At 49.1% G+C, this 28,000-nt stretch overlaps 2 protein-coding genes across 9 annotated transcripts; one reads left to right on the top strand and one right to left on the bottom strand.

Annotated features, from left to right (window-relative positions):
• SLC31A1 (solute carrier family 31 member 1) lies at positions 1-26,311 on the top strand. 8 transcript variants are annotated; one of them, XM_035341611.1, is made up of 7 exons: positions 19-67; positions 6,090-6,156; positions 14,647-14,702; positions 19,259-19,380; positions 21,162-21,234; positions 21,628-21,796; positions 22,466-26,311. In XM_035341611.1, exons 4-7 carry the CDS (start codon positions 19,270-19,272, stop codon positions 22,665-22,667), a joined length of 555 nt encoding a protein of 184 aa, XP_035197502.1. In that variant the 5' UTR covers positions 19-67; positions 6,090-6,156; positions 14,647-14,702; positions 19,259-19,269; the 3' UTR covers positions 22,668-26,311. The 8 variants fall into 8 exon arrangements, with proteins under 8 accessions (XP_035197503.1, XP_035197506.1, XP_035197502.1 ...); XM_035341614.1 differs by having other exon boundaries at positions 14,647-14,703; positions 19,265-19,380; XM_035341612.1 differs by lacking the exon at positions 6,090-6,156 and having other exon boundaries at positions 1-67.
• A 1,155-nt stretch (positions 26,312-27,466) lies between these two features.
• Positions 27,467-27,994, bottom strand: CDC26 (cell division cycle 26). Its single transcript, XM_035341628.1, has 2 exons — positions 27,891-27,994; positions 27,467-27,775 (listed from the first exon to the last, which is right to left on the bottom strand). The coding sequence occupies exons 1-2, from the start codon at positions 27,969-27,971 to the stop codon at positions 27,578-27,580; spliced, it is 279 nt and encodes a 92-aa protein (XP_035197519.1). The 5' UTR covers positions 27,972-27,994; the 3' UTR covers positions 27,467-27,577.
• Between the last annotated feature and the right edge of the window lie 6 nt (positions 27,995-28,000).

The following is a 28,000-nucleotide window of genomic DNA, read 5'->3' as shown; positions in this document are numbered from 1 at the left end:
TTAGCGGACGCGTCCGGGCAGGGGGCGGGGCGAGGCGAGGCAGCCGCGTCCTCGTGGCGGTCGCGCGGTGAGTGACGGGGGCCGCGCGCACCCCCCCCAACCCCCCAGCTCCCCTCAGCTCCCCTCAGGGAGGCGGGAGGGGGGGGGGGGGGGCGGTGCCCCCGGCCGTGGGGGGTTCGGTCGGGGTCCGGGGGGTCCCGGTGGGGGCGGTACGGGAGCGGTACGGGTGGGTGGAGGTGGCCGGTGGGGCTCTTGGTGCCCCCGCGGCGGGTGCCGGGTCTCGGAGCCGCCCGGCCCCGCTGGAGCCGCCCGAACCGGGCCCTGCAGCGGGCACCGAGCCCAGGCGGTGCTCACAGGCCGGGCACGGCGGCCCCGGGGGCCCCGCGGCTGCCGGAGCCGCTCGGGGGGCGCCGGGGGTTGAGGGGAGGAGGTCGCCGGGTCCCCCAACGCCAGAAACCCCAAAGCTGTCCCAAAGCAGATCCCAGCGGGGTGGGAGTGCGGGGCCGGGGGGCGGCGGGCACTTCAAGGAAGACCCGCGGGAGCACGGAATGGCCTTCTCCTTGCAGAACCTGGTGGTGGTTTTACAGTGAGACCTGCAAAGGGACAAACTCCACGCTGCTATTTAAAAAACACACGCGTGATGGATACCTCATAAATAGTTGAGTGTTAATTGCTGATAGAAGCGGATCACTCCTGTCGGGACATGGCCAGTGGATGGGCTCCCCGTGTTTCTGAAGTGCAAGGAGGATTTGGTGCTTTGCCTCCTTTGTTTCTGTCAGGTTTGCAGTCAGGATGTATTTTTTAAACAGTGAAGAGCTGTATGGATAAGGCCTAGTGATGCACTAGCATTTAATTTTCAAGTGGCGTAAGAACACCGGTGTTAGAAGTCCTGTTGAAAATACTTACGTGTATCCAACATTTTTGTCTTCCTTTTTTTTTTTTTTTTAGTACAGGGTTTAATTTAGATATCAGGAAGACTTAGGAAGGTGAAACATAACAGTTCTGGTACGATCCAGGGTTGCTCTCCGACGAACAACCCCTGAGCTGAGAATCCAGCGTGCTTTCCCAACCTGGGATTCGGCAGAGTCTTAATTTCAGTGAAGCGGGGGAAAGTCTCTGGTAGAAATGCATACTGCAGCACTAAGGCAAGCCTCATTTCCAAGCCTATCCTTAACCACTTGTCATTTTTTTTTAATTTAAGCTTTGTTCATCGCCCTCTTCAGCAAATGAGCTTGCAGCGGGTTTGTGGCTGCACACGAGTTCACAATCGTAGACCAAATTTTCCTGTCCATGTTCAAATACCAAGCTTCAGAATGCTTACTAGTGTGGTATTTTGTGCAAGGGTGGATTAAACTCTCTTCCCAAGTATTTATTAGTTTCTTTTAATCTGTTTGATCTTCACTTGCCTCTGCTTGAGCCTGAAGTAAGTAAAGCTTCTGCAGTTTTTATTATGAGTAACAGTATGGGCTAAGTTAAGATTTAATTGCTCCAATTCTTATTCCTTCTGATGTAACGTTTCCTGAGACTTTCTGCAAGGTTTGGATTATGTGTTACTTTTCCTCAGCCTTCCTTAAAACGTGGGGCACTGAAAATTATGTGTAAATATTAGCGTTTAAATGCGTGTTGGCTTCAGAGCAGCGTGAATACCTTGGTGAAGCCAGCTGTGGCTGCTGTGCTGCATGGTACAAAATTAAAGTGAAGCTTTCTGTTACGTAGATTGAAATCTGCACTATGCATTTTGTACTTCATTCCCTGCTTCCCCCCCAAAAAAAAAAAGAAAAAGGATAGAAAAGAATAGTATTCCCAGAGGGGCTGTACACTCCCACACAACTTGGTCTTACGAACTGCTAAATTTTATACAGCTGTTTTCTACTGAGATTTTGCCAGTTGTTGGATGTTACAGAGAATCATTTTTATTTCCTATTGGATTTCTAATCTAGGGCAGCTTTTGAGATAGGTGGATAATTACAATAATTTCTCCAGGCTATGGTAAAGATGAAGAATTGAGTAAGCTTTTCAGGTCACTTCTACATGTGTGCTTTTTTGTTTTAAAGGTGTGGTCCCTGACAGTTAGAAGGTTCCGCTCCCCTCCCCTCCCCTCCCTTCCCTTCCCAAAAAAAGGTTTGGGAGGATTCTTCTCTCATTCCCACTTCTACAGAGCAACTTCCAAGTTTTGGATGAGACACCCTATCCCTGGATGAGAGTTTCACGCTCGAGAAGGGAAGGCACTGACGATACTAATCTTTAACAGCCTTCTCGTACAAATAAATGAGAAGACCTGCCGTATTCGCACAGTAGGTCTTTACTCAGTGCCCTAAGGAGCTTCCTTTCAGCGATCTTGTTTTACAGTCAGACGTTAGGTCAGAGGGAAGACTTTTTTTTTATTTATTTGAAGTAAAACATAGTATTTTCTCCTTTCCTTTTTGGCTTCTGTATTTGCTGTAACGACTCCTCTGCCCAGCAGGAAAATTTCATGTCTCTGAGACCTGCCTTCTCCACACTTGACTGAAGGTCACCCTGAAAGTTAGCAGTAATCTGCCTCAGAATTTTGTGAATTTAGCTGAAGCAGACTGCCAGCGTGAACTTCTCCAGGAATCTGCCAGGAAATTGCTGGGAGTCTTGGCACTTTTTCTTAGGGAAGGATGAAAAAGACTCAGTCTAGTTAATGTTTTTTTGTTGTTTGTTTGTTTTTTCAAGAAAATTGAATCTTAGTTAATAGAGTACTATTGCCTGTTGTTTCGATCCTAGTTTCTGGAAATATTCCCAGTCAAGTCCCAGGGGACTCGAGACCAATGACTTTTTCATTAACCTTTTCTTCAGCTGAAAGCCGGAATCTGCTAATGCAGAGAATAATGGAACTAGTTATTGCAGACAAATTAAACTCTTGTTTTGTTGCACTACAAATTCTCCTTCTAAAACCTTTCATTTTTTGGTCCTGGAACTTAACTTTTCTGGTCTAGAAGCCAACCTGGATGGGGGAGGCTGTGATAAAATATCTTCTTATGTCTTTCCTTCTCTGTTGCCCCAGTCGTGGCTGCCATCTTCTCAGCAAGGATTTCACGAGATGTCTTTTCCTCCCTCTCTCTCACCAGTTCATATCTGCAGGAGTCCTTTCCATCTGAGCAACTGATTGCTAGCTGGAACAATTGCTGATATGAAAAAATATTTAAAATTTAAATCTAATTTTTTTTTGCTCTTTCACTGTGCACATATAGAATTACCAAATCCCACAGTCATTGTTTTACCACAGGTGTGGAAGCCATTTATTATCCGATTAAAAAAGGTCTACGTGCATACAATCCGTTCGCTCTAATGTTGGTGTAAATCAATGTAGCAGACCGTGGTATTTCTGGGTGACAGACCAAAATGTTGCAAGTGAGAGAGCTTCTTCTGTTCTGAGTGGATGCTTAGCACATCCCGATACCAGGCCTGAGAAGCTGGGAGAATGCCGGGAAGAGGATACAGCTGTTGTACAGCGAACAGTGAGAGCACCAAGTTCTCTCCTGTGACTTCAGGGAGCTGCTTCACTTCACAAAGCCGTCTTTTCCCATGCATGCTCAGTAGGGATCAAAGATTCAAATCTCATTCCTGTGCTCAAGGAGCATGAGCTTGGAAAATGAGCTTTTTGATATGTTGAGCTGATCTTTTGGCTAACTTGCCAAAGAGAAAGCTTGACAGTCTTAGCTTTTTTCTTTTTTGAAGACTTAATGTGTCTCCTCTTGGCGGAAGGTGTGCGAACACGTAGACTTACAGGCTTTTCTTTGTTATAGGTAATTTAATTAGACTTGGATTTGTAGGATTAGGTACTTTCAGACCACCTCCAAGATGCAGTGCACTTCCTTATCTTACAAGCTGATGCTTGGTAGTCTGCTGGCTAGCCTGCTGCTTTGTGCTTGAAGCTGTTCGAAAAGCAGAACCTCATGGCGAATGGCTTCAGGCTGCTGGAGGAGATGCTTGTCCCTGTGACCCGGCCTGCTTCTTGTCTGATTTCCTTCAGACACTGAACACACTCTCTGTGGGGTAGCTGAGCAGCCCTTTGTGGTCTTGGTGTCTTGAGTGCCTGGCCTCAGTGCACGGTGCAGCCCGACAGTTCCTCGCAGCTCCCAGCTGGGTTTCTCCATGTTGTGTCTGGACAGAGTCAGTGCTGAGAGCCAGGCATCTGATTAATCAGTTACTACCTCAGTTAACTTTTCCTGCTCTGAAAGGCTTTGTGCTATAGAGATTTGACAACGTATTGTCACAGCTTGCCTGCGTTTTCCAGCTTGCATCCTTTACTTGGGAAAGAAAAACACTAACAAATGGAGCAGGCTCAAAGGCAACGCTCCCCGCAGGCAGGCGATCCCAGCTCATTCTCCTTCAGTCCTCAGGACGTGACAGCAGCGGCTGCTGTCAGTGCAGTGCTCCGTGGGAGGGCAGCAAGATACCCGGCGTGTTTCCGATATGGTAAGTCAACCTTTGGACATCAAAGTGATAAGGGAAGTAGCAGCTCAAGCTCCCAAGGAACACGCCCAGCCATGGAATATTATGGAAGCGAAATGCAACTCAGAGCATTGGTCTGGTTCTCTTGGTTGCCTCTTTTATGGCTCCCACGTTTATCTGAGCTCCTGGTCTAATGGGCTTGATGAGACTGAGTCATGATTTCCAGGTTCTCTGCCAGGAGAGCTTTATACAAATCAGGTTACCATTAGCTTTGGTGGCCATCGTGAACTCGGGATAAGACATTATCTCACAAGGAAGTACTGAACCTTAATGTTTAGGGTGATGTCAGGCGAGACTGAAGGAGGCCAGAAAAATAAGCTATAGAAACTGTCAAATTGAAGCCTACACAATTAAAAGGAAAGAGTTCCTCGTGTTCCTGCTGTGTGTTTGGTTGTACTAGTAAAGCCATTTCTGTGCAGCATTCTTCTTCATACAGAGCATAAACATGGAGTAGTGTCCTTAGTTATAAAATACCCTGCTCGGCACATAATAAAGACTGATACTCTTTCTTAGTGGAGAAGCAAAACGGACAGAATACAAAATAGCTTAAAAACACCTTTTGGCAGCCATACGACTTTCCTTAGTTTGCTGAATTAAGTAAAACTTTCCAGTGCATCACGATTGTAGGATCATGTGCACTGCTTGCCAGCTGATTCCTTTTCATGCAGCTCTTGAAACCACTGTGCATACAATACAGGCATTTGTGTTGCAGAGCCCAGTAGAGCTTCTTGAGCTTTTTCTTCTTTGTCACGTTTATTCTTTCATCGCCATTACTGATGCCAGTTACTACTAATCAGAGAGGTCAGAGAGGCAGTATTTGACTAGGACATGTCATTGGAGACTTTCTGCACATTTTATCGTATATCTGCCTCATTGTCATCTTTTGCCACCCGTCTAAACCCCTAAAAACTGACCTATACTTCTGAAAACTTCACATTTCTTCTTTGTGGAATAGCTACTAAATGAACCTAAGCTTGTTCTGTTCCAATATCCAAAAGCATGCAAAGCACTAATTTCTCTGACAAATTAAAATCTGAAACATGTTTTGTGCAGTGTGTTGGAAAATCATCTCTACAACACATTTAGTCAGTCTTAGAAGGGCAGAGTTCTAAAATCTCGGTGCATTTTTGCCAAGGTCTTGTGAGGAAAACTCAGGAGTTACTTGAGCTATCGTGGAGCTTTCTGTGAGCATCCCGGCCCTTCATCTGGTCCTGACGTGATTGACTTCTGCCTTCTGTGGGCTGCATAGGCCGAGCAGTAAATATTTATCTTGGGTCATATGAAATCTTTGGCTGTAACAATAGGGATTGTCAATATTTTGTGAGAGATGGTTTCACCCAGAGTAGAATGTAGCCCAGATCCCTCCTGCTTCAGCCTTTATCCCTGGTTTTGCCTACCTAGGACAAGCTGAATTCCCCGCTGACCAGATTGTAAGTAATAGGTCTGGCTTGAAATTGGCCATGGGTCAGGCAATAAACAGGTTTAAAGCAGAGTAAAAGTGATCATAGTTAAATCCGAGCAGTAGTTAATGATTAGCCTTTTTATAGATAATGATATGCATTCTGCTTGTCAGCATTATCTGAAAGTTTGGAAACTTTGATCCGTCTCAGGATTGTAGCCCATTTGGAGAAGGCTGCTCTCCTGGAGGCAGTTGATGGAAAATCTGTCTCTCGAGTAGTAAGTACTCAGATTCTGTCTTTTTAAAGCTCTGAATCATTTCTACTTTGGATTAGCAGCTCTGTGGCAGCCCAAGGATTTGAGAGCTAGATGAAAAAGGCGGTGTTAAGGCTTATTCCCAGGGTGGTTTATTGTCACTCAGAGCTAGGATCAAAAATCTGTTGATCGCTCTTACTTCTAGCTTTCTACACCCTTGAGGTAATCATGTCAGAAGAGTGTCATGAGACCAAGACTACCAGACTCTTCCAAAGGCAAGTCCCTTCACAGAGCATGGGTTTGACGGCCCTTTCCTGTTTCTTGATATCTCAGGAGATCTCCCTGGTTGAGGTGTCAAAGGGTGAAGGTGGGGTTGTATTTTTGCATCTCCTGAAGTGAAAATGTAGAGGTGCTCTGTTCTGTGGACTAGGGCTATGAATCTGTTCTCCTCTTACAAGGATTGGCGTGGCTGTTTGTGTGTCAAATGTTCCATCTTCTGGCTTTTACCTGAGATGAGAGAGCAAGAGTAGGAAAGTGCCTCTGGAGATGTATATTTTGCTCTTAACCATCTGCCGAGCCAGAGATCAACATCCTGGGCTTAATTAAAAGCATAGTAGCATGGATTTTGCTGATGGTGATGTATATTCCACCTTGCATTTTACTGAAAACCAGCTTCAGGCTTCTCAAAACAAACCAGTGTTTTGGACAATTGAAGCCCCAAATAATTTGTTCCTCGGCTCTGGTAGAGCGAGCTTTTGTTTGGAGGCAGAGTCAAAGATGGTGACACAGTGAAATAAGCAGGCATGGGTTGCACTTCTGTAAGCAGGGAAAACTTCTGTAAGCAGGGAAAATATTTTTCTAGAAGTCTGTTTTGCAAACTATTAGTTGTTTAGTGAAAAGCCTGCGTTTAGAAGGTGACCCTGACATGCCAGACCAGGACTTGGAAACCCAGGAGTGTTCTCGGGTGAGCTGACATCAACCATGTGTGGCTGTTGCGGCAAGGTCTGGCACAGGCTGCAGCACGACAGCTCCAGGGGAGGCTGAGCGGCCGCCTCAAAATGCTGCGTCTGCACACGGACACGCACCTGAGGAGCAACTGTAGGCAAACAGTCCTTGAAGTACGAGAAGAAAGGGAGGAGAAATTAGAGCGAAATGTGCTCCTGGGATTTTTATTCAAGGAAGCTTTCACATGTGGTAGAAGGCAATGCTCAGTGGAGGTGTTGCCCTGCGATGAGTGTGTGGCTGTACTGGAGATGGAAAAACGAGTGTGAATTGCTCACATGGGTATATCTCCTATCATATGTGTGGAGTGGATTCCCAAAACTGGATTAACGAGCACTTCTGGAGGGTGCTTTTCTTCTTGTCCAGATTCTCAAAACAGCCCGAAAGCCAATTTAGGACTTGTATGGCTGCTGGCTCTTTCTGGGCTAAGACTGGCTGTGATGGTGAAAAATATCCAAAGGGGAAAGCCAAGCCTATCTTCCGTGGGCGCAGGTTTGTGTCTATGGCTAAGTTGTTGTCAGCTGATCCGTTCACTTAAAAGTGTCTTTATTCCCTCTGCAGTGCCTTAGACATGGCCTGAGTTGACTGGAGGGAAGATTTTTCTGCCGAAGGATTCCCAGGATGAAATGTTTAAGGACAGGAGCTTTTCAGTTAGACTACTGATCTGGATCCATGTCCATCAGTCGGAGAGCCTTTGCTCTCCAGAGCATGCAGCAGCTCCTCACCATCTCTGTGAGAACTGCAAAGTCCTTGGCACGTACAGGGCATTGAACTACACACGTAGCTGCAGTGCCTAGGTGGTGATGAGGTGCTGACCAGGCAAGCTGCTCTAGCTGAGCAGGGAGGGTAGATGAGATGATCTCAGGAGGTCTTCTAGACCTCAGCAGTTCTGTGACGAAAAATTTCAACCACAAGCACTCCCAATGTGTCATCAGGAACAGTAAGGTCAAGTAGAGGAAGATCCGCGAATCTTCTCAATTGTGTTGATGGACTTTTGGCTTCCTTTTATGATGCTATTCATTTTATTACCTTGTGCATTAGTTCTGTCTGCATGAGACAAAGGTATTTATGATCTCGCTAGATAACATCTGTAATCTTTCACCTGTATTAAAGGGCAGCTAATGCACTTTTAGGGCACGTTGAGTCACACGGCATTTTTGCAACTGCAGAAAATTTTGCTTGCTTACTTGAGAATGTGCTTGCTGGCTCCTAGTTTCATTGTGTGTCTCCTGAGATTATTTTACAATTGTACAGGGTTTAAGACTAGAAGGCACCATTTTAGCTGGGTCTGGTCAGAGCTGCTAATGGTGTTTATACTGGTGTGTGTATTCCCACTTCAGCAAACCATGGAGCAATGCTTCAGATATCAGCTTGCAAGCAGTATCTTGTCCGGTGTTCATTAGGGATTGATTGCATCCGCGTGTGGCCACTGAATGGTCACAAACAATGATAAAATTCCTTACCCTCTGGGCAGGGACACCCTTTTAGTGTGAGGCAAGCTCTCTCGTTTTCATACATACCGGTGCTGCAGGTGGCATGAACCTGCAGGAATCTGATTGCTAAATTAGTGAACACAATGGAGAAAGTTGTACACAGAAGGTTTTTTTATTATTTATTTTTTCATATGTGAGTTTTGCCATCATTAAATTTAAAAAGTCTCTTGTAAATAGAAGAATCCATGCTAGAAGCTGTCCTTGATTAGGACATATAAAACAGGAAGAGGGGTTGAATGTCAACTTCTTCAGAGCTGGGTTTTCTAAGGAAGCAGAAGTTATCTAATATCTCTGTCAGAATAAGGTTTCAAATACAGATTGTATTTTTTTAGATTAAAAAGTGTTGGAAGTGTATCGCGAGGCTCGGGCCCCGCTTCAGTCCCTCAGCACGGGGCGAAGCAGCAGGATGTGTCCGGCTCTCAAGCCGCGCAGATCACATCTCACTGCTCACCATTCCCATGCTCGGTTGTGTAACATCTCTGCAGAAACCGCTGCCGAGGATAAGGAAGTGTCTATTTATTCAAGGAGTTGTGTAACGTTGGGAAGTGTGGGTCATGTGGCACCTCTCTTCTTTCTTCCTCCCCGCTGCCGTCTTGTTGCCCTCCGCTGGCAGAAGCAGGGCTGGGCCGCTTGGCTGACAGCAAGCACCGAGAAGTTTCTAGCAGAAGGGTCCTACATCCCAGGGAGAATGAGCTCAGCTATGCTGGCATCCCACCGAGGCCTGTTAAACCACTGGGATTTAACCTCTCTGCCTTATCTCTGCTTAAATACAGCTCGGTCCCTGGGGCGGGGGGAGGCCTCCAGGTTTCTGTTCCCTGGGTGCTGGGCGTTGTGTGAGATGGGGACGTGTTCCTGCGCTGCTGGTTCATACCCTTGATGATCTGAGGAGAGATGGAGCTGTGATAAAGTGCCCTGCCAGATTGCAGTCTGGGGATAATTGCTTCAGAAGTCTTCGGCATGCACAGGGAGTGCTGAAGAGGTTCTTTCGCAGATGCCTCCTGGGAACGGCCTTTGATGGAAACTTGTTGGTACTGGCTCTGCGTTGGTGCTGGCTGTAAGGAGCCCTGGTGGAGGAGCCCTCGTGGTGGAGGAGCCCTTTAGCCTGGCAGCTTTATGAAGGAATGGGAGCGTAGCATCCTGTCGGTTTTTGGCACTTGTCATCCCGTGGCACACCCAGATGAGCGAGACAGCCCTGGTAAGGCGGTTGCCCTGCTCCGGGAGCTGTGGGGCTGGCGCTGACTCCCCAGGCCCTGTGTCTGTGAGGTGCCTCGGTCTCAGGCACGTCTCTGCTCTTGGGGGCATGTTCCTGCTGTTCTCCTGGGCACCTCTCTGCTCTTGGGGACCAGAAAAGGAGGATGACTGCCCCGTGCAGCTTGGCAAAAAGGAGAGGAATAAACAATGCGGAGCAAATGCAGAACATGAAAGGTCGGTGATGGAAGAAATAGAGAAATGGAAACGGGCGTGGGTCAGTGCTACATACAGAAGGGAAGAAGCTGCTCGGGAGGGGTGTGAGAGCTCTGCTGGCACCCAACGGCACCTGCACCTCGCTTTGGGCTGGCCGGAGGTGCTGCGGCTCTGCTGGGGCTGGAGCGGTACTGTGAGGGAAGGGGAAGGCTCGGCGCCCTCACAGGTGAGCAGGCAGCCTTTGAACTACTGAAGAGATTCTGGCTGCCTTTAAATCTGACCACCTTTGTCACCGAGTCGCCGCCCGCTGGTGCAGCATCTCCCCTTTTCTGAATGCCGACTGAGATTGTTGTTGGCGTGTGGTAGCAGTGAAAAAACAAGGCGCTGCTGACAGCTCTGTTCCTGGCCTCAGCTTCTGGTCAGTGGGTGAGCGGCTCCGGGCCAAGGCGGCCGGGCTTTGTTTCCTGAGCTGCACTTCTGGTTCACTCAGCTTATAACAGTCCCGCTGGCTGGGGTTGCCAAAGAAGGCCAAGGCTGGGATGTGCTCAGACCCTTTAAACTGTCCCACCAGGGACTCCATGTTAATTTGGGATCACTCAGGTTTAAAGTACTCGTGCTTTATCAGGAAGGCAGAAGGTTATTGCTGGTTTACTGGAATACTTCAGTTTATACTGTTTCTATCATCTTTTTCTCCAAAACTTGTCACTGCCTCCTGCCTGGCTGTCCTTTGTCTGGGTAAGAGCCGTGCATGTGTGTGTGCCCAGCTCGCCAACCACCGGCAGCACCGTGATGGTTTCAGCATCTGTCCATCACCCAAAAATAGCTCCCTCGAGCCAGCCTTTTGTGGCAGATGTGTGCTCAGCGGTGTCTGCAAAACCAGCACCTGTAGACAAGGCAAGTACTGTGCCGTGTTTTGCAGGCCTGCATCTTGTGGTGTTTGCAGGAGCTGCCAAGGGCAGTTCCAGCGGCTCACCCGGTGTCATGCCCTTCCTTGGGTTTTGCATTTCTCAGTGCCAGGCCAATGCTCTATTTTCAGCTGCATGACTGTGGTCCAGGCAGGAGTACCCACTGCTGTCTCCCGAGTGCCAAAGCCTGTCGCACACCTTCAGAAATGTTTTCACGTGTAGCACGGCGCAGGGGACCACAGGGAGCTGCGGTGCTGAAGAGGCGGTGATCTTCCCTGGGGTCCCACAAAGAGCGGGGCGGCGGGGAGCAGGTGGAGGTGGTGACGCCCAGGTTGGGGCCAGCAGTTGGAGGCATGGAGAGTTCTCTAAGACTGCAGTTCTGCGTTCAACAGAAACCTCAATGCAGGTCAGTCCGTGCGAGAGCATGTCCCGGATTCTCCTGTAGGTGCGGGGAGTTCCTGCTGATCCCTGTGCTGATGCGCCCCCCTGCATTGCTGACCCAGATTTCTGAGAAGAAGGCACAAAGCAAGGAGTGACGGCATTAGTGCTAAACGTGGCTGTGGTCTTAGTGGAAGGAAGCTTACCTGCTCTGCTGATGGGGCTGAGAGGTGGCCAGCGCCAGCAGAACTTCAGCCTGGTGGGGTTTGGGGCCCGCTGTGAGGCACCAGAGGACCACTGCTGGTCCTGATGCGAGGTGTGCGTGAACGGGGCTGTAACCGGCAGACTTGGGTAGCAGAAGTGAGGTTGCAGCCAGGAGAAGGTTGGCAAGGACTCCTCAGTTCTGCCGTGCTGCCTGTGCTTGTCCACCATTTATTGCTTTTCTATCTCTTGCACTTTTGGTGTGCCTGAGAAGAGTCCCTCTGTTGCGCAGGCTGCCTAACTCAACGTTATTTTCTCTGTCTGTACAGATCCCTGGCTAGCATTTCTTAGCCTTTCCTGCACTGTTGTGGGTTTTACAGTCAGTGTTTTTGCTGTGCAGGATTGTTTCTGCTGCCTTCCACTTCACTGGGCCCATTAGTAGTGACATGGGCGGACTGATACTCTGCTTTGTTCAGGGTTCGGTGCGTTGTGCTGTACAGAACAGCTTGTCCTCAGATCATTTTTTTGTTCTGTTCAAAGATTTAGAGATTTCCTGGGGAGTCTGCATAAGCTGAGAGCTTAGGACTGACCTTCCCCTTGCAGGGAGGCAGATCAAGCAGGGTCTCTAACAGAAGGTGATCAGACAAGTTTGCTATGAAAATAAACTCCCTCAGAGGGACGTGGCTGGGGCCATGTTAAGAGGAAGAGCTCTGGCCCCTCCTTCGGTAACAGGGATCATGCTGGGGGAAGGCAGTCCGTTTTTACCTTAGCTGTATGTGTGGGTCTTGCTTTGGTTCAGTACAGGCGACCAACGCTGATACTTCATCAGCTTCGGCTAATCGTAATTTTAATTAAAAGTTGACTGATGTATATAGCTGCTCTGAGCTGCCAACTGATTTGCAACTCCAGGAAGCCCGCGTGAGCCAGGATCCCAGCGGGAGTCCGTGCTCCAGTCCTGGACCGCTCGTTTTTGTGATGTGCAGGACAGTAACGTGACGGCTTCATCGGGAGGGTGCAGCCTCTGTCTCTTGGGGAAAGAGCAGCCCTAAAAGGAGAGGGACAGATAGGTATTGGTACAAGTGTGGAATGTGGGGAAGAAACTTATGAGTTGGAAAGAAAAAACAAACGGTGGCAGCCAGGAGCCCTGAAGGATAGGGCTTTGTAGCTCAGATGAAGTGTGAGAAAATAAAGACAGCAAAATGACTGTGCTTTTGGCATGGCTCTTCGGGGGCTTTGCTAAGCCCCCCCTCTGAGTTCCCCCAGGCACTGAGGAAGGGGCTTGTACTTGCAGAGCGTAATCATTGCCCCCAGCCGTGGGTGGCACAAGGCTTTGCTTCGCTCTCCGTGCACATCCTGCCTAAGTCAGTGAGTTTGTCGGGGTGGTCTGAGAAAGCTTCCATCTCAGCCGGGGCAAGCCACCTGTCTCAGGCACGGTTCGTGAACAGTGGAGTGATTTTGGGGTGCTGGGTGCTGTGCTGTCCCCTCCAGCATCCATGGCTGTGCTGTAGTGCTTCCAGCTGGGGTCCTTGGTGGAGGTGATGGCAGAACATCAGTTCTCCCACGTGGCTTTCTCCCCTTGCTGCAATCTAACAGCCCCCTAGGGTATTTGTAAAAGCCCATTCTTCCACTTGTGCTTGGTAGCTGCTGCAGAACTGCTCTCCACGCGCTGCTGGTCTGCTTCATCTCCCTGCTCACGCCCTTGCTGACGGCTTCCAGCCTCTGCGTGTCGTGCTGCCCAGGCACCGTCTCCTCCTGAGGCTGCACGCGGCATGCTGCTGGTGGAGCTCTTCTCCTGCCCATCCCATCCTGCACTCCACCCTCTGGTATCTCGAGCTGGACATCCTCCACAGTGCCTGTCTTCTTCCTTCTAAGCCTAATGAAACCCATCTGCACCACCAGCTCAGCCACGGGCCTGGTGCTTACAGGTGGAAGGTGCGCTCTGTCACACAGCGTGTGTCTGTCTGCTCGACTCTGCTGATCTGGCTTGATTCAATCTGCAAGCTTCTGTGCTGGACAGAACCTGGGAAATCCAAGCTAAGGCAGCCTGGCAAGCTAACCTTCACGTGGGAGCTCCCCTCTTGAAGCTAGTTCCCTTCTCTTCCTTGCTCCTTGTCTGGACCCCTTCTCACGTGTCAGGCTTTCAGGAAGCCCTGAACTACTGGTGAAGGCTCCTGGGTGGGACTCTGAGGTAGTGACACAGCTCCAGGCCAAGCCACGCATTTTTGCTGTGACCTTGTGAACATCGTTTACATTCTTAATGTCCAAGTAAGAGCTCATTCTGCTGGAGTTGTGCAAGGGGAAAGAGGCGTGCAGTTCGGAGGCATGGGGGTCAAACGCAGCTTGGGGGGGTGGCTCAGTCCCTCCTTGGGCATCCGAGTTCAGCATGGGGTTGCTGAAACTGCGACTAGGAGAGCTCTGAGGGGAGTTTTGGCTTTGGAGAGCAGCGGTGTGTATTTGGAAAGCACATTGCAGTAAATTGCTGAAGAACAGTCTGTTTGTTCCCGCTACCTTTAAAGTGTGCCTATACAGCGTGGCACAGGAGGGCTCTGGCTGGCCTTGCTGGGTGCTCTTGTAGTAGGAACAGGTGGAATTTGGCTGTCCCTTGAGCTGTCCCTTTGTCCCTTTAAGCAGCTCTGAAGCTAAGCCTGGGATCCTGGAGGAAGAGCAGTAAGTCCTTTGGGAAGGAAGCAGTTAAAGTTGTCAAGTTTGCCAAGAAACCGACGGGTCCTATGCTGCCTAGCTCAGACTACTTGGTGGTGACCGCGGCTGGAACGCGTGCAGACGCTCGGCTTCCCATCCCACCTCCATTTACAGCATGTGGGAGGGAAAAAAAAAAAAAAAAAAAAATTGGGTTTGAGGCCACGAGCTCAGAGCCAGTGTAACTCTGACAGTCTGCCAGCCAGACTGCCGTGAGTAGAGCACTGAAATTTGGGTTGCCTTTTCCGTGACTCATGTCTTTCGTATGTAGCGTTTCTTTGTGTCATGCAGGACTGGGCTGTACGTGATGTGCAAGCAAGAGATCTTTGCCTTTTCAACTTGCTGTTTTTAACCTTTTTCCCTTGCCTTTCTCTCGGGTGCTTTCATTTTAATTGTCAGTAAATCTTACCAGATGTTTTTCACTTCTTGTTCAGGAGGAGAGAAGGACCCCCTGACCCTGTTCTCGCTATCAGAAACGCTGTTGGAGACAGGTAAGAACCACGCAGCTGGGCTCGGGCAGAAACTCGGGGGTGCTGTGCAGGAGCTAGCCCTGGTCGGCAGGGCTGGCATGCTGCGCGGGGCCACAGCAGCCAGCGCCGTCTCTGTTGACCAAATAAGAAAACTGAAGAGATGTATTTTAAGGCTTTTGGGCAAAGTCAGGGGAATTGGTTTTATTTCTTGCTTTTTCTGGCATGGGAAGGATGGGGCACTGTTTTGAAGGGAAGAGTTTGCTGCTGGAAGGGGTGTTCATGTAGGGCTCCGACATTAATCCTGTTAGACTTCTGCTTTGGAAAGTGGCTTCATTCCTTCTGAATGTGACTGAGGAAGCTCTGGTCATGCTCCGTGTTTCAGACTGAGCTGACTTGTGCAGCGCTTTCTGGGAGCTTGGCAGACCCTTCCCGTAGCCTGTCCTGTTCGTGTATCCTGTATGTTGCTGTGTGTCCTCTGTATTAAAAGGTGTGTCTCCCCCGGGTGTCTGGAAGGCTGTTGCTGCAGAAAACTGCGATTCCCTATGAATTGACAGGATTCTGGATTAACTGTTTCCAGAGCAGAGCCACAAGAGATTGAGAAACTATTGTAGAGGTTAGAACGGCAGTTGGCTTGTGGCTGAGATCTGCTTGAGAAGCCTGCTTCGTGTTTGGCTTCTCACCAGGCTCAGCTCCTTTTCCCACTCTTTCTGTTGTGCACTGGCACAGACGCCCCGTCTTCCTTCCCTTCTGCGTGCCCTGGAGCCGCTGCCATAGCTTCCCTCTGCGTGAGCTGAGGCGGCGCCGGTGAAATGTTGGCAGAGGGAGAAAGTAAATCCCCGTGCTGAACCTGAGCTAACGGTTTGTTGTTGCCAGGTCCTGTTCCTGCCTGTGCGTTTCTGTGATTCCCCGGCACCAGCCTGGTTTGCTGAGCTGCCACAGCGGCACTGCAGTGGCGGGTACAAACCTCTGTGTGGACAGGGCCTGCCTGTGTGCTGAGCTCCGTCCTGCTCTGAGGTGACAGCTTAAAGCACGAGAGGTGCTGCACGTAGCTCCGGGTCTTGCAGTTTTCCGTAAGAATTTAAGGGGTCATGAAATGGAGGCTGTGGCTTCTCTGACCTGGGATGACAGCACCTCGAGGGAAAGAATCAAGCCCCAGAAAGAACTTCCTCATTCCTCTGCCCTGTTCCACCCTATTTGTTTTCTTATGTGGTAGATTACTGCAGAGGGAAAAAAAATCCTTGTATGTGCGCATCCCTGGTAACAGCAGCGTGGAGGCAGGTACACCGAGAGGTCTTCAGGTGTGCAAACACCGAGGAGTGCCGGAGCCTGGTGCAGCCGCTCTCTGTTCCTGGTCCCCTGCCCAGAGCGTGCTCAGGAACGTGCCCCAGCGCCTCTCTTTCCCTCTGTGCAAACATGTGGAGCAGGCACCGGTTGGGAGATCAAGTCACCCATTCAGACAAAAATACCTGCTGCTGAAACGCCGGGTTTGTTCAAGGCTAAGCCTATTTAGAGAGTTCGCTGTAACAGAAACCAGGGCGTGTTTGTTTTTTCCTAGGTATGGCTCCAAGCTTGTTAAAAATGGTGATCTTCTTTTCGCGACAGGCACAGCTCGTGTCAGTCAGTTTGGTTCTTGGAGTCTGCAAAAGCAAACCAGAGATTTGCAGCTTGATATATTACCATGAATCTATTGCTCCCGCTGTCTGGATACCATTTTTTACCCTGAGACAAGGGTAAACAGACCTGCTAAGATGTAGAACTCAGAGACTTACTGTTCGGGTTGTTCCACTGGAAGTGATTTACTTTCAAACAGTGTTGCGTCCACACATTGGTTATCTTCAGTAACAGAAAGATGGCTGAAGGGTCGGTCTTGGCTATTTTCTCTTGAGTAACTTAATCCCCCTTGCTTTTCAGGATCTCACAGAACATCTTGCAGTGTTCTGCGGTGGGGGGCAGGCTCGGTGTCGGGGGACTGGGGGCAAGGAGCCACGCAGGTGAGCAGCCAGCATGCTCCGTGCGTCGTGCGACAGCTGCCCAGCCACATGCAGCTGCTGTACATACTGGCCTTGTTGTCTGCAAGGGTAATACACAGCAAATACCTAGAGCAGACATATGCTATTTCACCCTTTGTGAAGACCGGTGGCAGTAAATCAGTGAAAAATGGGACCCAAGCCAACCACGAAGGGAGTTCCGACCTGGTAAAAAGCCGGGGCTTCTGTGGAGCGCGTTGGGACCTGCAGAGTCTGGTGGCAGCGTAATGCTCTGAAGCGACTGAGCGGTGAGATGAGGCTGCAGTTGCTGGTGAGAATGCCAGAGTGAAGGCTGTGGATCAGTCAGCTAAAAGGAGGAGACGAGATTTTGGCCAGGGGAGAGGGGCGGTTCTTACATTACTTCATTCCTCTTGCGGCACGCTTATCTTTGATCCCATGGTATAAACCACCTTGGCTGCTCTTCCTTCTCTGCTGCAAAAGATATTTTGAAGCTTGTGTGTCCTGGCAGAGGCTTCCTTTCCAAGTGTTTGTATGTTGGGACTTCAGTTCTAGCTCTTGAACACTTACTCTCAGAAACAGTGAGCTTTAAAGCTATGCTTTGTGAAAATCACGCTGTTTGCTCTGCAGGCTTCCTTCAGTAATGCCTGTCTGTGTCAGGTGAGCTGCTTCGTGCATTAGTCTCTGGCTCTTCCTTTTTTTTTTTCCTTGAACATTTTTTGGAGCTCTTTTTCTGGTCTCAGTATTTAAGCACAGGTTGGAGTGGGAGGTAAGTGGAATAGCTACGAAATACCAGAACTCTGGGCAGGGAATACATTCTGCTTTTAGCCGGTGCCGGTAGCTTATACTATGAGTTATTTTCAAGCAAGTTATTGTGAAGGAGTCTGATGCAGTGAGAGGTGTGCTCCAACCTTTATCTGCACGGAGAAGCAGAGAACACCTGAGCTGTGTGTTGGTGGTGTGCCTGATACCAGCTGACTGCAGTGCATACGGGTGCTCACGTTCATTAATTGCAGTGTTTGCCAGGAGTGTTCCTTCTTTCTCTTGCTTTCCTCCCCAGCACTGCTAACTCATCTCCCACAAATCTTTAACTTCTCTCATTGCCCTTCTGCTTTAACTCCAAAGCCTTCTGAGACCACCTCCTGTCACTGATGTCCACAAGGACACGCTGACCGTCATGTCCCGGGCCACCAGTGGTCCCTGCACAGCCCTGCCGTAAGGTCACTGTCACAAACCGAAGCGGCTCCACCACCGGCTGGTTGCCGTTTGGGTGTTAGCTTGCTACTTCTGCTTTCAGCTGGGAGAGCTTTTCTAGAGTTTCACTTCTGATTTCCAATCTAAATATATTCACACCTATCTGTTCAAACACCAAATGTATTTCAGTTTTTTAAACTAAAATAGTTAAGTTTTTTAGAGCTTTTTAGTAGTTTAGTTTTTTAGAGTTTTAAGCTCTTTTCTCTGTTATAAACGCTGATGATGATTTATCTAGCAGGAAGTCCTTCTCTCTCTCTTTTTTTTTTTTTTAATAATTTAATCAGATAAAGTGTCTGTACTTTGATTTGATTTCTCTATTTTTTACTTGTGGACTGGACCAGGAGGGTACAGAGCACTCCAGACAGGATCTAGTACAGCAGCATCAGTGCTTATCTTCAGTGGTATCTCACCTGGACTATGCTGGGGTTGTCTTTGCCTGGATCATCACTGATGAATCCTGTTGTTTTGGGATGGACTGGTATTCCCAGCCTGTTTTCTCTCCTGGTGCTCTTTCCACCTGGTGAACTTTCAGTGCACACCAAGAACTGTTTCTGGTTCCATCCCAGGTTGTGCTGGGTGCAGAGTGCAGAAGCCATGGGCACATCTAACCACGAGGTGCGTTTTTAACGTAGCATGTCCAGCCATACCTGATTTGCAGTAACCTGATTAGGGATTTAGACTGGCAGCCTTCTCAATGTTTTTCTCATCGTGTGTAATGTGATTAGAGGGGAGATGTGACAAAGTAAAGCTCATGGAAATGAAATTGGATTGCCTGTGGCTATTGAAGACCTTTGCCTGGCGATAGGTCTTGTAGCACCTAACGTTGTTTCTTGGTCAAACATGTTCCCAATAAAATGCATAACTGTCAATTAAGAGAAATAGTGTAATCTGATCTTTTAGTATATGCAGTTTTAAAAGGGGCATGAGAGATTTTTGCCTCTTGCATGACTGCAATTGAGAAGGGACTTTTTCCTCTTACAGATAAGAAATGTTCCTTGATGCTGAGCACTTGTCCCCATGTGCTACCTCAATCACATTATGCTGCCCTTCTGGCAAGAATGTTTAGGATGGTGCAGCAACACAGTGATGTAAAGCTGAGAGGGACACACCTCCTTTAAAGGTTCCTGCTTGCTTTGCTCTGTGTTCTTTGCGGTCAGTGCAGGACCATGAGGATGCTCCAGACGTTTATCCAGAGACAGTTAATCTCAGGCGATACCTTGGTGGCTTAGAGTATTTTCTCTTGCAGCAGCAGTAGAGAAGCCATCCTCTGTTTAGAGGAGCGCTTCATATAATTTTTCCTCTTTGTTTCATTTTTCCACATGCCCTTTTGATCATCTCTGTAGCAAGGATGTCGCACGATTCCCACATGAACAGCTCCACGTTGCCAACCATGCATCCTGACCATCATCACACTACAGCAGCCTCGGGACATGATCATGGATCTGGGATGATGATGATGGTAAGTAGCACAGTCAGCATGAAGTGGAGTGTTTTTCCTTGTCTGTGGTTCAGAGTTACTTGTCATCGTGAAGACTGTGGTCTTCAGAACGGGAAGTTCAGCTTAGCTTTAGAAGGCATAACAGTCCAGCTAAACCCAGGCCCTACTGTGCTCTCCTATGGTGAGAGCAGTAGGAGGTGATAAGCAACATGAAATGTATTCCAGAGCTGGGGATCCTATGGCAAAGTGGTCTTTCTTGCAAAAACCTTTCTAGCAGCCAACCTGGCGGCAGCTCTGGCAAGCTAAAGGCAGAAATTAAAAGTGAGCATTTTCCTGCAAGAAAAAGAGGTGGATGCGGTTTGCCTGGGTTGTTAGCTAAAACCCTAACTGGCACTGAGAGGAATGCACGCTACTGCAGTGGGTTGTGCTGACCTGCAGGCAAGCAAACTCTGTGCCCTTTTTCTCCTGACCTTTAGGCACGCGTTTGGGGAGCAAACTGCTACCAGGGCTCTTTGCCACCCTGGCAGTAAGGGTGGGCTGGTCCTGAGTCCTGCTGCTCCAGCTGGCTTTGATTTAAGAAAGTTCAGGCTTGTGCACGCTGGCATCACTGAAGCTTTGTAGTTTCCATGATGACCGTAGGATCTGTGTCATTGTGCGTAGCCTTCTTCTAGGGTCTTTATCAGCTCTTCCTCCCTTGTCTAAATACTTTTGGAGTGAGTTTGAGATTATTAAAATAAAGCTTAGGCTTTTAAGGGAGGGGAGAGTGTATTTCAATCTAAAATGGGGATGCCCTCAGAAATGCATTTTGTAAGCCTTCAGTTAAAGTTTGCCTGGCAGCCATACGCCCCAAATAGCAGCACTGCTGCTACTTCTATTGCACACAGTAACACAGCAGGAGAGGAGAGGAATAGAGAACCCTTCCCTTTGGTGAACATGGCCCTGTACAGAGACCAGGAGTGCTGGTGGAGCTTACAGTCCTGCATCATCGCTGACGGCATCTCTGGAAAAGGGTCTCAAGAGCTCCTCATGAAGCTCTTCATATAATATCACAGCTAAGTAGTGACATTCTCCAGTCTGTTACTTTCTGTGTAATTACCATTTCAAGTGTCAGTTGCTTACCTTAACGGATCATTACAGGACCATTACTGAGCTGGGATCCCTGGTGTCTTCCCTTCCCACAGCATACACTAAGGTCAGAAGCCCTTGTTTTCACCCAGGGGGAGCTCTGGTCCCGCTCTCTGTATAGTACCAGTTACTGTACAGGTACTGAGGCCTCTCCTCCCATGGCGTATTAGGGCGTTCTGTAGGGAGACGATAGTCTGCTGGCACAGTGCGGGATGGGGCCAGAGGATTCAGCTATACAAGCCCTTCCCCGTGTGAGCTCATACAAGGTCGGGGAGGAGAAGTAAGTGCCCTGTACCCCAACCCATGAGCAGTCATGGGGAGACAAGGGTGAGCTCCATAGAGACATCCCCAGTCCCTGACTGATACTGATACTTGATGCTGAGGAGAAAACGAGCCCCAAAAGCAAAGAGAAGGCACTTTTCCTCTGCAGGGACCTTGAAGGAAAATGCCTTTTGACTAGGGACACTGCCTAAAAGAGTAGAGTTGGAAACTGAAGCATCTTCAGCCACGGCTAGCTTCTGTCTGTTAAACTAAAGAGGTTTTTTTGTCTATCTTGTGACCGACTGAAATGATCTAAATTCTTGGTATAATACAACAGCCTTTGATAAATCATTTGTGAGCTCCATCTCAGCATGGACTGCTCAGGCTCATTTCGATGTTCTTTATGTCTTGGACAGGCAATGACTTTCCACTTCAGCTATGAGAATGTGCCATTGCTGTTTTCTGGACTTACAATCAATACTCCTGGAGGTTAGTAATGCTGTCTCGTCCATTCCAAATAAAAAGTTTGCAGTTGATGAATATTGCTGGTATTACCTTTTATTATGCCCAAAATATCCAGACACGCCACAGCGAAGCTGTTTGAAATGGCATCTGTGGGGTGAAAGAAAGAGGAGGATGTTCATGTAGTTTCAGAGTTTTACTAGTCTTACTAGATAAAGTGACAGATGGTTTCATTTCATGTATGAAATCCCCATTGGTGTGTGAGTTAAATTGACATTTACCATCCGTATGTGCGTGCACAAGCGCCCTGCTGTAGGCCATGCAGTGTGACGTTGTTAAATCACACGATGTCTCTTCTGACTTGTTTTAAAGCAAACATCTGGTGTTTCACAGATAGAATAACATTTCCTCTTTTGTCAGAAATGGCTGGTGCTTTTGTGGCTGTCTTCTTCCTAGCCATGTTTTATGAAGGCCTTAAGATTGCCCGAGAATGTCTGCTTCGTAAATCCCAAGTCAGCATTCGCTACAACTCCATGCCAGTGCCAGGTCCCAATGGCACTATCCTGATGGAGACGCACAAAACTGTTGGGTAAGAATCTCGCTTCATTACAAGACAAATCTCTTCAGCACCTGGGAAAGGCAAAAACTGGGACAGAATAAACTTTGTGCAGTTAGTATCACTCTTTGTAAAGTATGGTTATTGCAGATTTGGGCACTGCTTGACACTTGAATCACTTGGCCAGCCTTCAGGATGGAGGACAAAAGAGGGAAAGCAGCAAGGAGGCAGATGACCTTTTATTTTTGTTATTTCTTTCCAAAGCAGTAAAGAACACATCTGGGGAGTTCCCAGAAACAGAATTTGGGTGTTATCGCCAGCCACCCTGACACAAAATCCTTAGAATCATCCTGTTGACAGCTAGTCAAAACCTCTTCTCAGAGGAAAAAAAGGAAAGAAAAAAAAAAGGCCGTTCTGCTTATTAATGGGGTGCAAATAAACTTTAGTTTTATTTCTCATCTAAAACTTCTGTCTTCCCAGCAAGTACCGTATTTCATTCACTGCCAGTCAGCTCTGTGGGGAAAAACAGTTCTAAATGACAAATGCATGCAAAAGTTTATGTCCAGCCTGCTTTATCTCCTCTGCCATTTCATGCCCACCTTGGCATCTCGTCAGCCTGAGCTATGTTTTCTTGTAAGGAATGTGCATTTTCCCATCTGTGTCTCACAGATGCTGACTGTTCTTTGGGCTTTGTGTTGTCAGGCAGCAGATGCTGAGCTTCCCTCACCTCCTGCAGACAGTGCTGCACATCATTCAAGTCGTGGTCAGTTACTTCCTTATGCTGATCTTCATGACGTACAACGGATACCTCTGCATAGCTGTGGCAGCAGGGGCAGGGATGGGCTATTTCTTCTTCAGCTGGAAAAAGGCAGTTGTTGTGGATATCACTGAGCACTGCCATTAACGCTGGACGCTGCCCAGAAGCCCCTCCATCCCACTGCTCTCTTAAAATGCAGCCATCATGAAGACTGGATCATTCCTAAGCTGAAAGAAAAGACACAAAGAAAATCAACTGGAGTTCACCACAAGTTCCTAGCTGGGGTGCAGGGATGTGAGGAGCTGGAATATGCTGCTCCCCCATGCTGCAGGCTGGCAGCTGGGTTGACTCTTGAGGGTCCCGTGGTAGCCATTGGCTAGGATTTGCTTTAGTCTTAGATTATGCCATGATTGAAATTAGTTGGCTGACAGAAATGTAGAGGTTATTCTTTTCTTTTTTTTTTTTTTTTTTAAATTAAATTGTAAATGCACATCTCTGAAGGTTTTATGAACAGTAGGTAAAGATCAGAGCTTCCAATGGAGCCTACATGTGTGAATGGCTATTTTAATTATTTTTTTTAATATGTACATAATGCCAGGGGAGGAGATCTTCCTGGCATTGTGGCTTTTGGGGCCAATGGCACCTTCTAATGCAGAGTTCCATAGGACAGCCTCTGAGGAAGACTTGGTGCTGCACATCAGACACACTCAGGTCCTGGCAAGAGAGTACCTTGACCGCAGTGCTTCAGGGGGTCTAGGTGAGTCTGTCCTCCAAGCCCATCAGAGTGTTGCTAGTCTTCTGACACATCCAGCGGTTTTACTCAGCTTCAAGTGATAATATTTCAGTTTGGCTGCTTTCACTTCCCAATCATGGAAATGTACGGAGTAGATGCAGAAGAAGAATTGTGTATTCACGGGGCAAAAAGATTTTAAATAGACCAACGAACCCATACTGATTGTTGGATGGCTCTAGAGCTAGACTTCTGCCTTACTAAAACTAATTCTGTAAATGAAGCAAGAGCTAAATGATTTCTTGACACTAAAGGCTAATATGTCTGAAAGGTTGTTCCTTGAGTGAAATGGAAAAAGAAAACCTTGTTTCTGTAAAAGAGAGATTTAGGGAAGTGAAGAAAGAAAAGATAGGATTACAGCAGTTAATTCTCAGGTGAAATTTGGAGCAGTTTGGGTTGATTTAAAAAATATTCCTAATGCAAATGACTCCTCTTTGTCTTAATCATGCTGTGACTTTGTTAGCTTGGAAGTGCAGGAGTTGAGAGTGCCAGCGGTGGATACATGTAGCAGTGAAGAACTTCCCATTTGGTGCTATGAGCTTTACACATTTCATGGGCAAAACAGGAGAGCTTCCTGGGTGGGTGATGTGCAGAAAACACTTTGGGTTTTCCAAGGAGCAGTTTTGGTTTAGCACTTTTATGACACTGCTCCTTGTGGCAGGGAATGTTGTGCAGTTAGGATATGGTGCAGAGCTGGAGCTGATCTGCCCAGGATGCTCTCTTCGTGCCTGTAGCTGGCTGAAAGGGAAGATGGTGAGATTTCCAGAAGGCCACTGAAAAAGACAGCACTTTCAGGCTGATGACTAGGATGTGCCACGTGAACAGGGAGTGCTTTCGAGATGAAAGTGTCAGGGCACGCTCAGGAGCAGTTTGTTGGTTTTTTTCCCCTCCAAAGATGCTACTAGTCGTGCTGTTAAGAGTAGCTACGTAAGGAAAGCTGATCTGTGTGAAGAGGTTTCTCTGGCCTGTATGCCTTACGGAGCACAGCCCATTCCTGTGTGTGTGGATTCCTCACTGTGCTGATGCTACCACCAGCAGAGCTCACCCTCTGAATGGCAGCAGGAAGCCTGTTACTGCTGCTACCTGGCGTCCTGCCGGATCTTGAATTGCACCACCTAAAGTCAACCTTCCTGTGGATGACGCCAGGTATTTATTTGGTCATCTTGTTTTCTTTGGGCAGTGCAAATACAGAGCAGAAGGAGATGAATTAAAAGCAAGCTCAGGCTTCTAAATAGCTTCTTTCAGTAACAAATTTGCTTCTGGGTGAAAGAAGTAAAGCTATTTTCATGGAAAAATTGTGGCAGTCTCCTGATGAGAGACAGGCTAAGCTCTTCCCCAGTCAGGTCTTTGGAGGGAGTTGTGTCTGTAGCAGGCTGCAGAAGTCGCAGGTAGGCTGATGCCCTCTCTCTGCATCAGTCATGAAGTAAAGACCTTCTGTGCCCTTTGGAGAGTCATGTTTCTCTGTGGGAGGGGAAGACAGACCCTTCCAATCCCTATGGGAGAGCTGCGAGGACATCTTAGTGCTCGTCAGAGAAACATGAAGCAGTTACGTGCTGGAGTTGGCTGTTTGTGTTTTGAAAGCTTTACGCTGCAGAGGCCTCACCCCTGAAGGGTTTCAGAGCCGATGTTCCCAACACCTCCGTTTGGTCTCGTGAACAAGCTGGAGCTGTTGCCGTTACAGGGATGTGTGATTATAGGGTACAGTGGCTTTGTGTGTTGACACTAGGTAACTCATACACCTCTTGCTATGTCTTTCTCTAAAATAAAGCCCCTGCTTGGCCTCATCTTGCTGTCACTGAAGCTTTTTAGCCACCTTTCACATTCAAGTGACCAGATGTGAATTCTCTGATTGAAACGATCAGATAGGTGACTTTAGGATCATGCAATTGCTGTGGCTTTTACGATACAAATTCAGTTCTGCATCACTGTACATGTAACCTCCCTTGAATTGTTTCTCCCTGGTGGATGAACACCTCTGTTTTTGAAGTCATCCCTGCCCACCCCGTACAGGAGAGTGCGCACAGCTTTCTCCAGCGCGCAGAGGGAAGTGACACTGGCTTAGCAGGAAACTGGGCTGAAATCTCCGAAGCCTAGCAGGTGCCCCAGCTGCCTTCCAGCAGCCTCACAGCGTGAACATCAGGGGCTCTGGGGAGAGGTGCACAAGGGAAGGCCTGAAGAGGAGGGGGCTCAGGAGAGAAGATGGCACTCTTGGGCAATGTGCTGTCTGCGGTGGGGACTGTTGCCCGTAGCTCTGCCCTCTTGGCACCCAGTGCAGAGCTGTGCCCTCTGTGCTGCTGAGCTTGCTGATGCAGGGAGGCACAACTGGGAGAGGGACATCTAATCCCAGCTCTGGCCATGCTTTCTTTGGTTAAATGTTGACAATCCAGACAAGCCACCTACCTCCCCGTGTCCCAGCCTCCCTCTGGTCCTCCAGCTGCCACCAGCTGCCGTGCTCCTGGCCCAGGCTGCTGTTTGCCTTCCTGGAAAGAGCAAAACCCGGCCTCCCGGTGCTGACTTGCGCTGACTGCTTTTGCTGCAGTCCCAGCCTTTATGCTGGCTGTATTTAAGTTGTCCTGATGTTAACACTAAACTCGCATCGAGCAGTGCTTGGAGGGAGGTGAGGACTCTAATGATTATTAGACTTGAGTAAATTAAATTCATATGTCAACACATGTAGCATGCTTAGAATGTGATGTCCTGTGTCTGTCTTTGATCGCACCCTGATGTTCAGTCTCCACACGCTGTGCCTCTGCATTATCATCTTGGAAGAAGTGCACAAAGTATCCAGGCTGCGTTCATCAGCTGGCTTCTGTTGTTTTTCTTGGAGTGCCTTTTCAGTTGGTCTGGAGCCAGTCCCAACAGATCCAACAGGATGTATAGTTTTGTTTACAGTGGACTGTCACTTTTGATTTTACTCTTGCTTTTTTGTGAAGGTAACTTGTCTAATGTTCTATTAAGAGTCTCCTGTATATAATTAACCAATAAAATAGATTGCATTTTACTGTGGTGGATGTGTGCTTTAGAAACAATCTTCAAGGCAGAGACTGCAGCTGAGGTGAAGGCCAGCAGATTTTACTGAAACATTCAGAGAGCAGCTCCAAGAGTGTCTGCTTTTACCAGCGAAAGACCCAGCAGCCAGAAACCTGTGACCTGGACTACCCCAGCCCCTTTTCTCTGGCACAACCCTTCTGTGTTGGCTGTGACAGTGCGGGTGAGCAGCAGGGGACAAGTGCCCATCCTACTGTGCCTGGGGAGCAGAGTAAGGAGCAGCATCCTCTGAGCCTGCCCCTGCCATATCAGTAGGCCCCAAAGCTGCTAGAATGGCAATGTGAGAAGCTCCTGGTGTGAGTAATCCAGTTGTTTCAGTCCAGTTAAACTTAGCAGAGTGTGGGGAAAGCTGAGCTAGAAAGGTGGAATTGATACCCCTTATATCTGCTTTCTGGTGCAGAGGGAGTCAAATGATGCGAACTTTAGGGAGCTGTAAAAACGAGCCTGCTTGGTGCATGGCAGGTGTCTATACAGAAGGGAATAGCAGTCTCCCACCCACAGCATTATTGTTGACTGTTTTCATCCACACATGAAAAGTGAGGTTCTGGGTTGGTTTTTCTTCCCCATTGCAACCAAAGGATGCCTGAATGGCAGAGCAATCCCTGGTAATTCTACGTGGTGTTAGGACTGCTAGTCCAGACAGTGACTTTCCAGTCTGACAAACAGCGTGAAAAGTTTTAGGCTCTGTACGTTTCCCCAGCCTGGCCTGAAATTTGGCACACCTACAACACAAGAAGTGTGACGTTAGTGCCAACATCATCCCAGCAGAAGTGAGATGCTGCCCTCCCAGGGGCCCGGCCGTGGCACGGGGTAATTTGGGCCGAGCAGCATTTCACAGACCGGGGGCTGCCTCCCCGGCCTTTGCAGGAAAAAAACAGAGCAGCGTCTACGAGAAGCTTTGCCCGGGACCCAGATTTGCGACACCCAGGACCTTTATTCAAAGACCATAAGACGCCAGGCGCTGCCCCGTCCCCCAGCGGGGCTGAAAGCTTCGGGCCCCGAGGAGCGGGTCCCACCGGCCGGGCGCGGGGAGGGCCGCGACACCCCGGGGCCGCATTCCCGGTGCCTCCAGCCCAGCCTGCCCGGCCTCCACAGCAGCGTGCGTGCCTTGTTGGCCTACTAATAAAAAACCACGCGTTTATTTAACACAAAGCAGCCGAGGGGCGCTCACAGGCGCGCTGAGGAGAGCCTCGGGCAGCCCCCGGCTCGGGGCCGGCCGCTAGAACTCGAAGGTGCCGAAGTGCGCGGCGCGGCCGCCGGCCTTGGGCTGGGGCTTGTAGCCAATGCGGTCGTTGATGAGCTGCTCGCGGCTCTTGTGCTCCGTGCCCAGCGCCAGCGCCGTGGCCGCCGCCGCCGCCGCCGCCGCCGCCTCCTCGCCGGCCGCCGCCTCCGCCTCCTCCCGCTGCTTCTTGCGGCCCTGCGGGGCGGGGGGGGGCCGCGTCAGGGCGGGCCGGGGGCCGGGATCAGGGACCCGGGATCAGGGACCCGGGCCCGTCCCGTGCCGGCCGCCCCCGGCGCGGCCCCGCTCGCACCTCCAGGTCCTTCCGGACGCCCTCGAACTCCTCGATGTCGTCCAGCTTCAGCTCCAGCCGCGTCGGCTTCCGCCGCAGCATGGCCGCCGCCCCGCCGCCGCCGCCGCCGC

This window comes from Oxyura jamaicensis, chromosome 17 (assembly GCF_011077185.1).
Source record: "Oxyura jamaicensis isolate SHBP4307 breed ruddy duck chromosome 17, BPBGC_Ojam_1.0, whole genome shotgun sequence".
NCBI classification, from domain to species: Eukaryota; Metazoa; Chordata; class Aves; order Anseriformes; family Anatidae; genus Oxyura; species Oxyura jamaicensis.
This window is presented reverse-complemented; position numbering and strand designations above follow the sequence as displayed.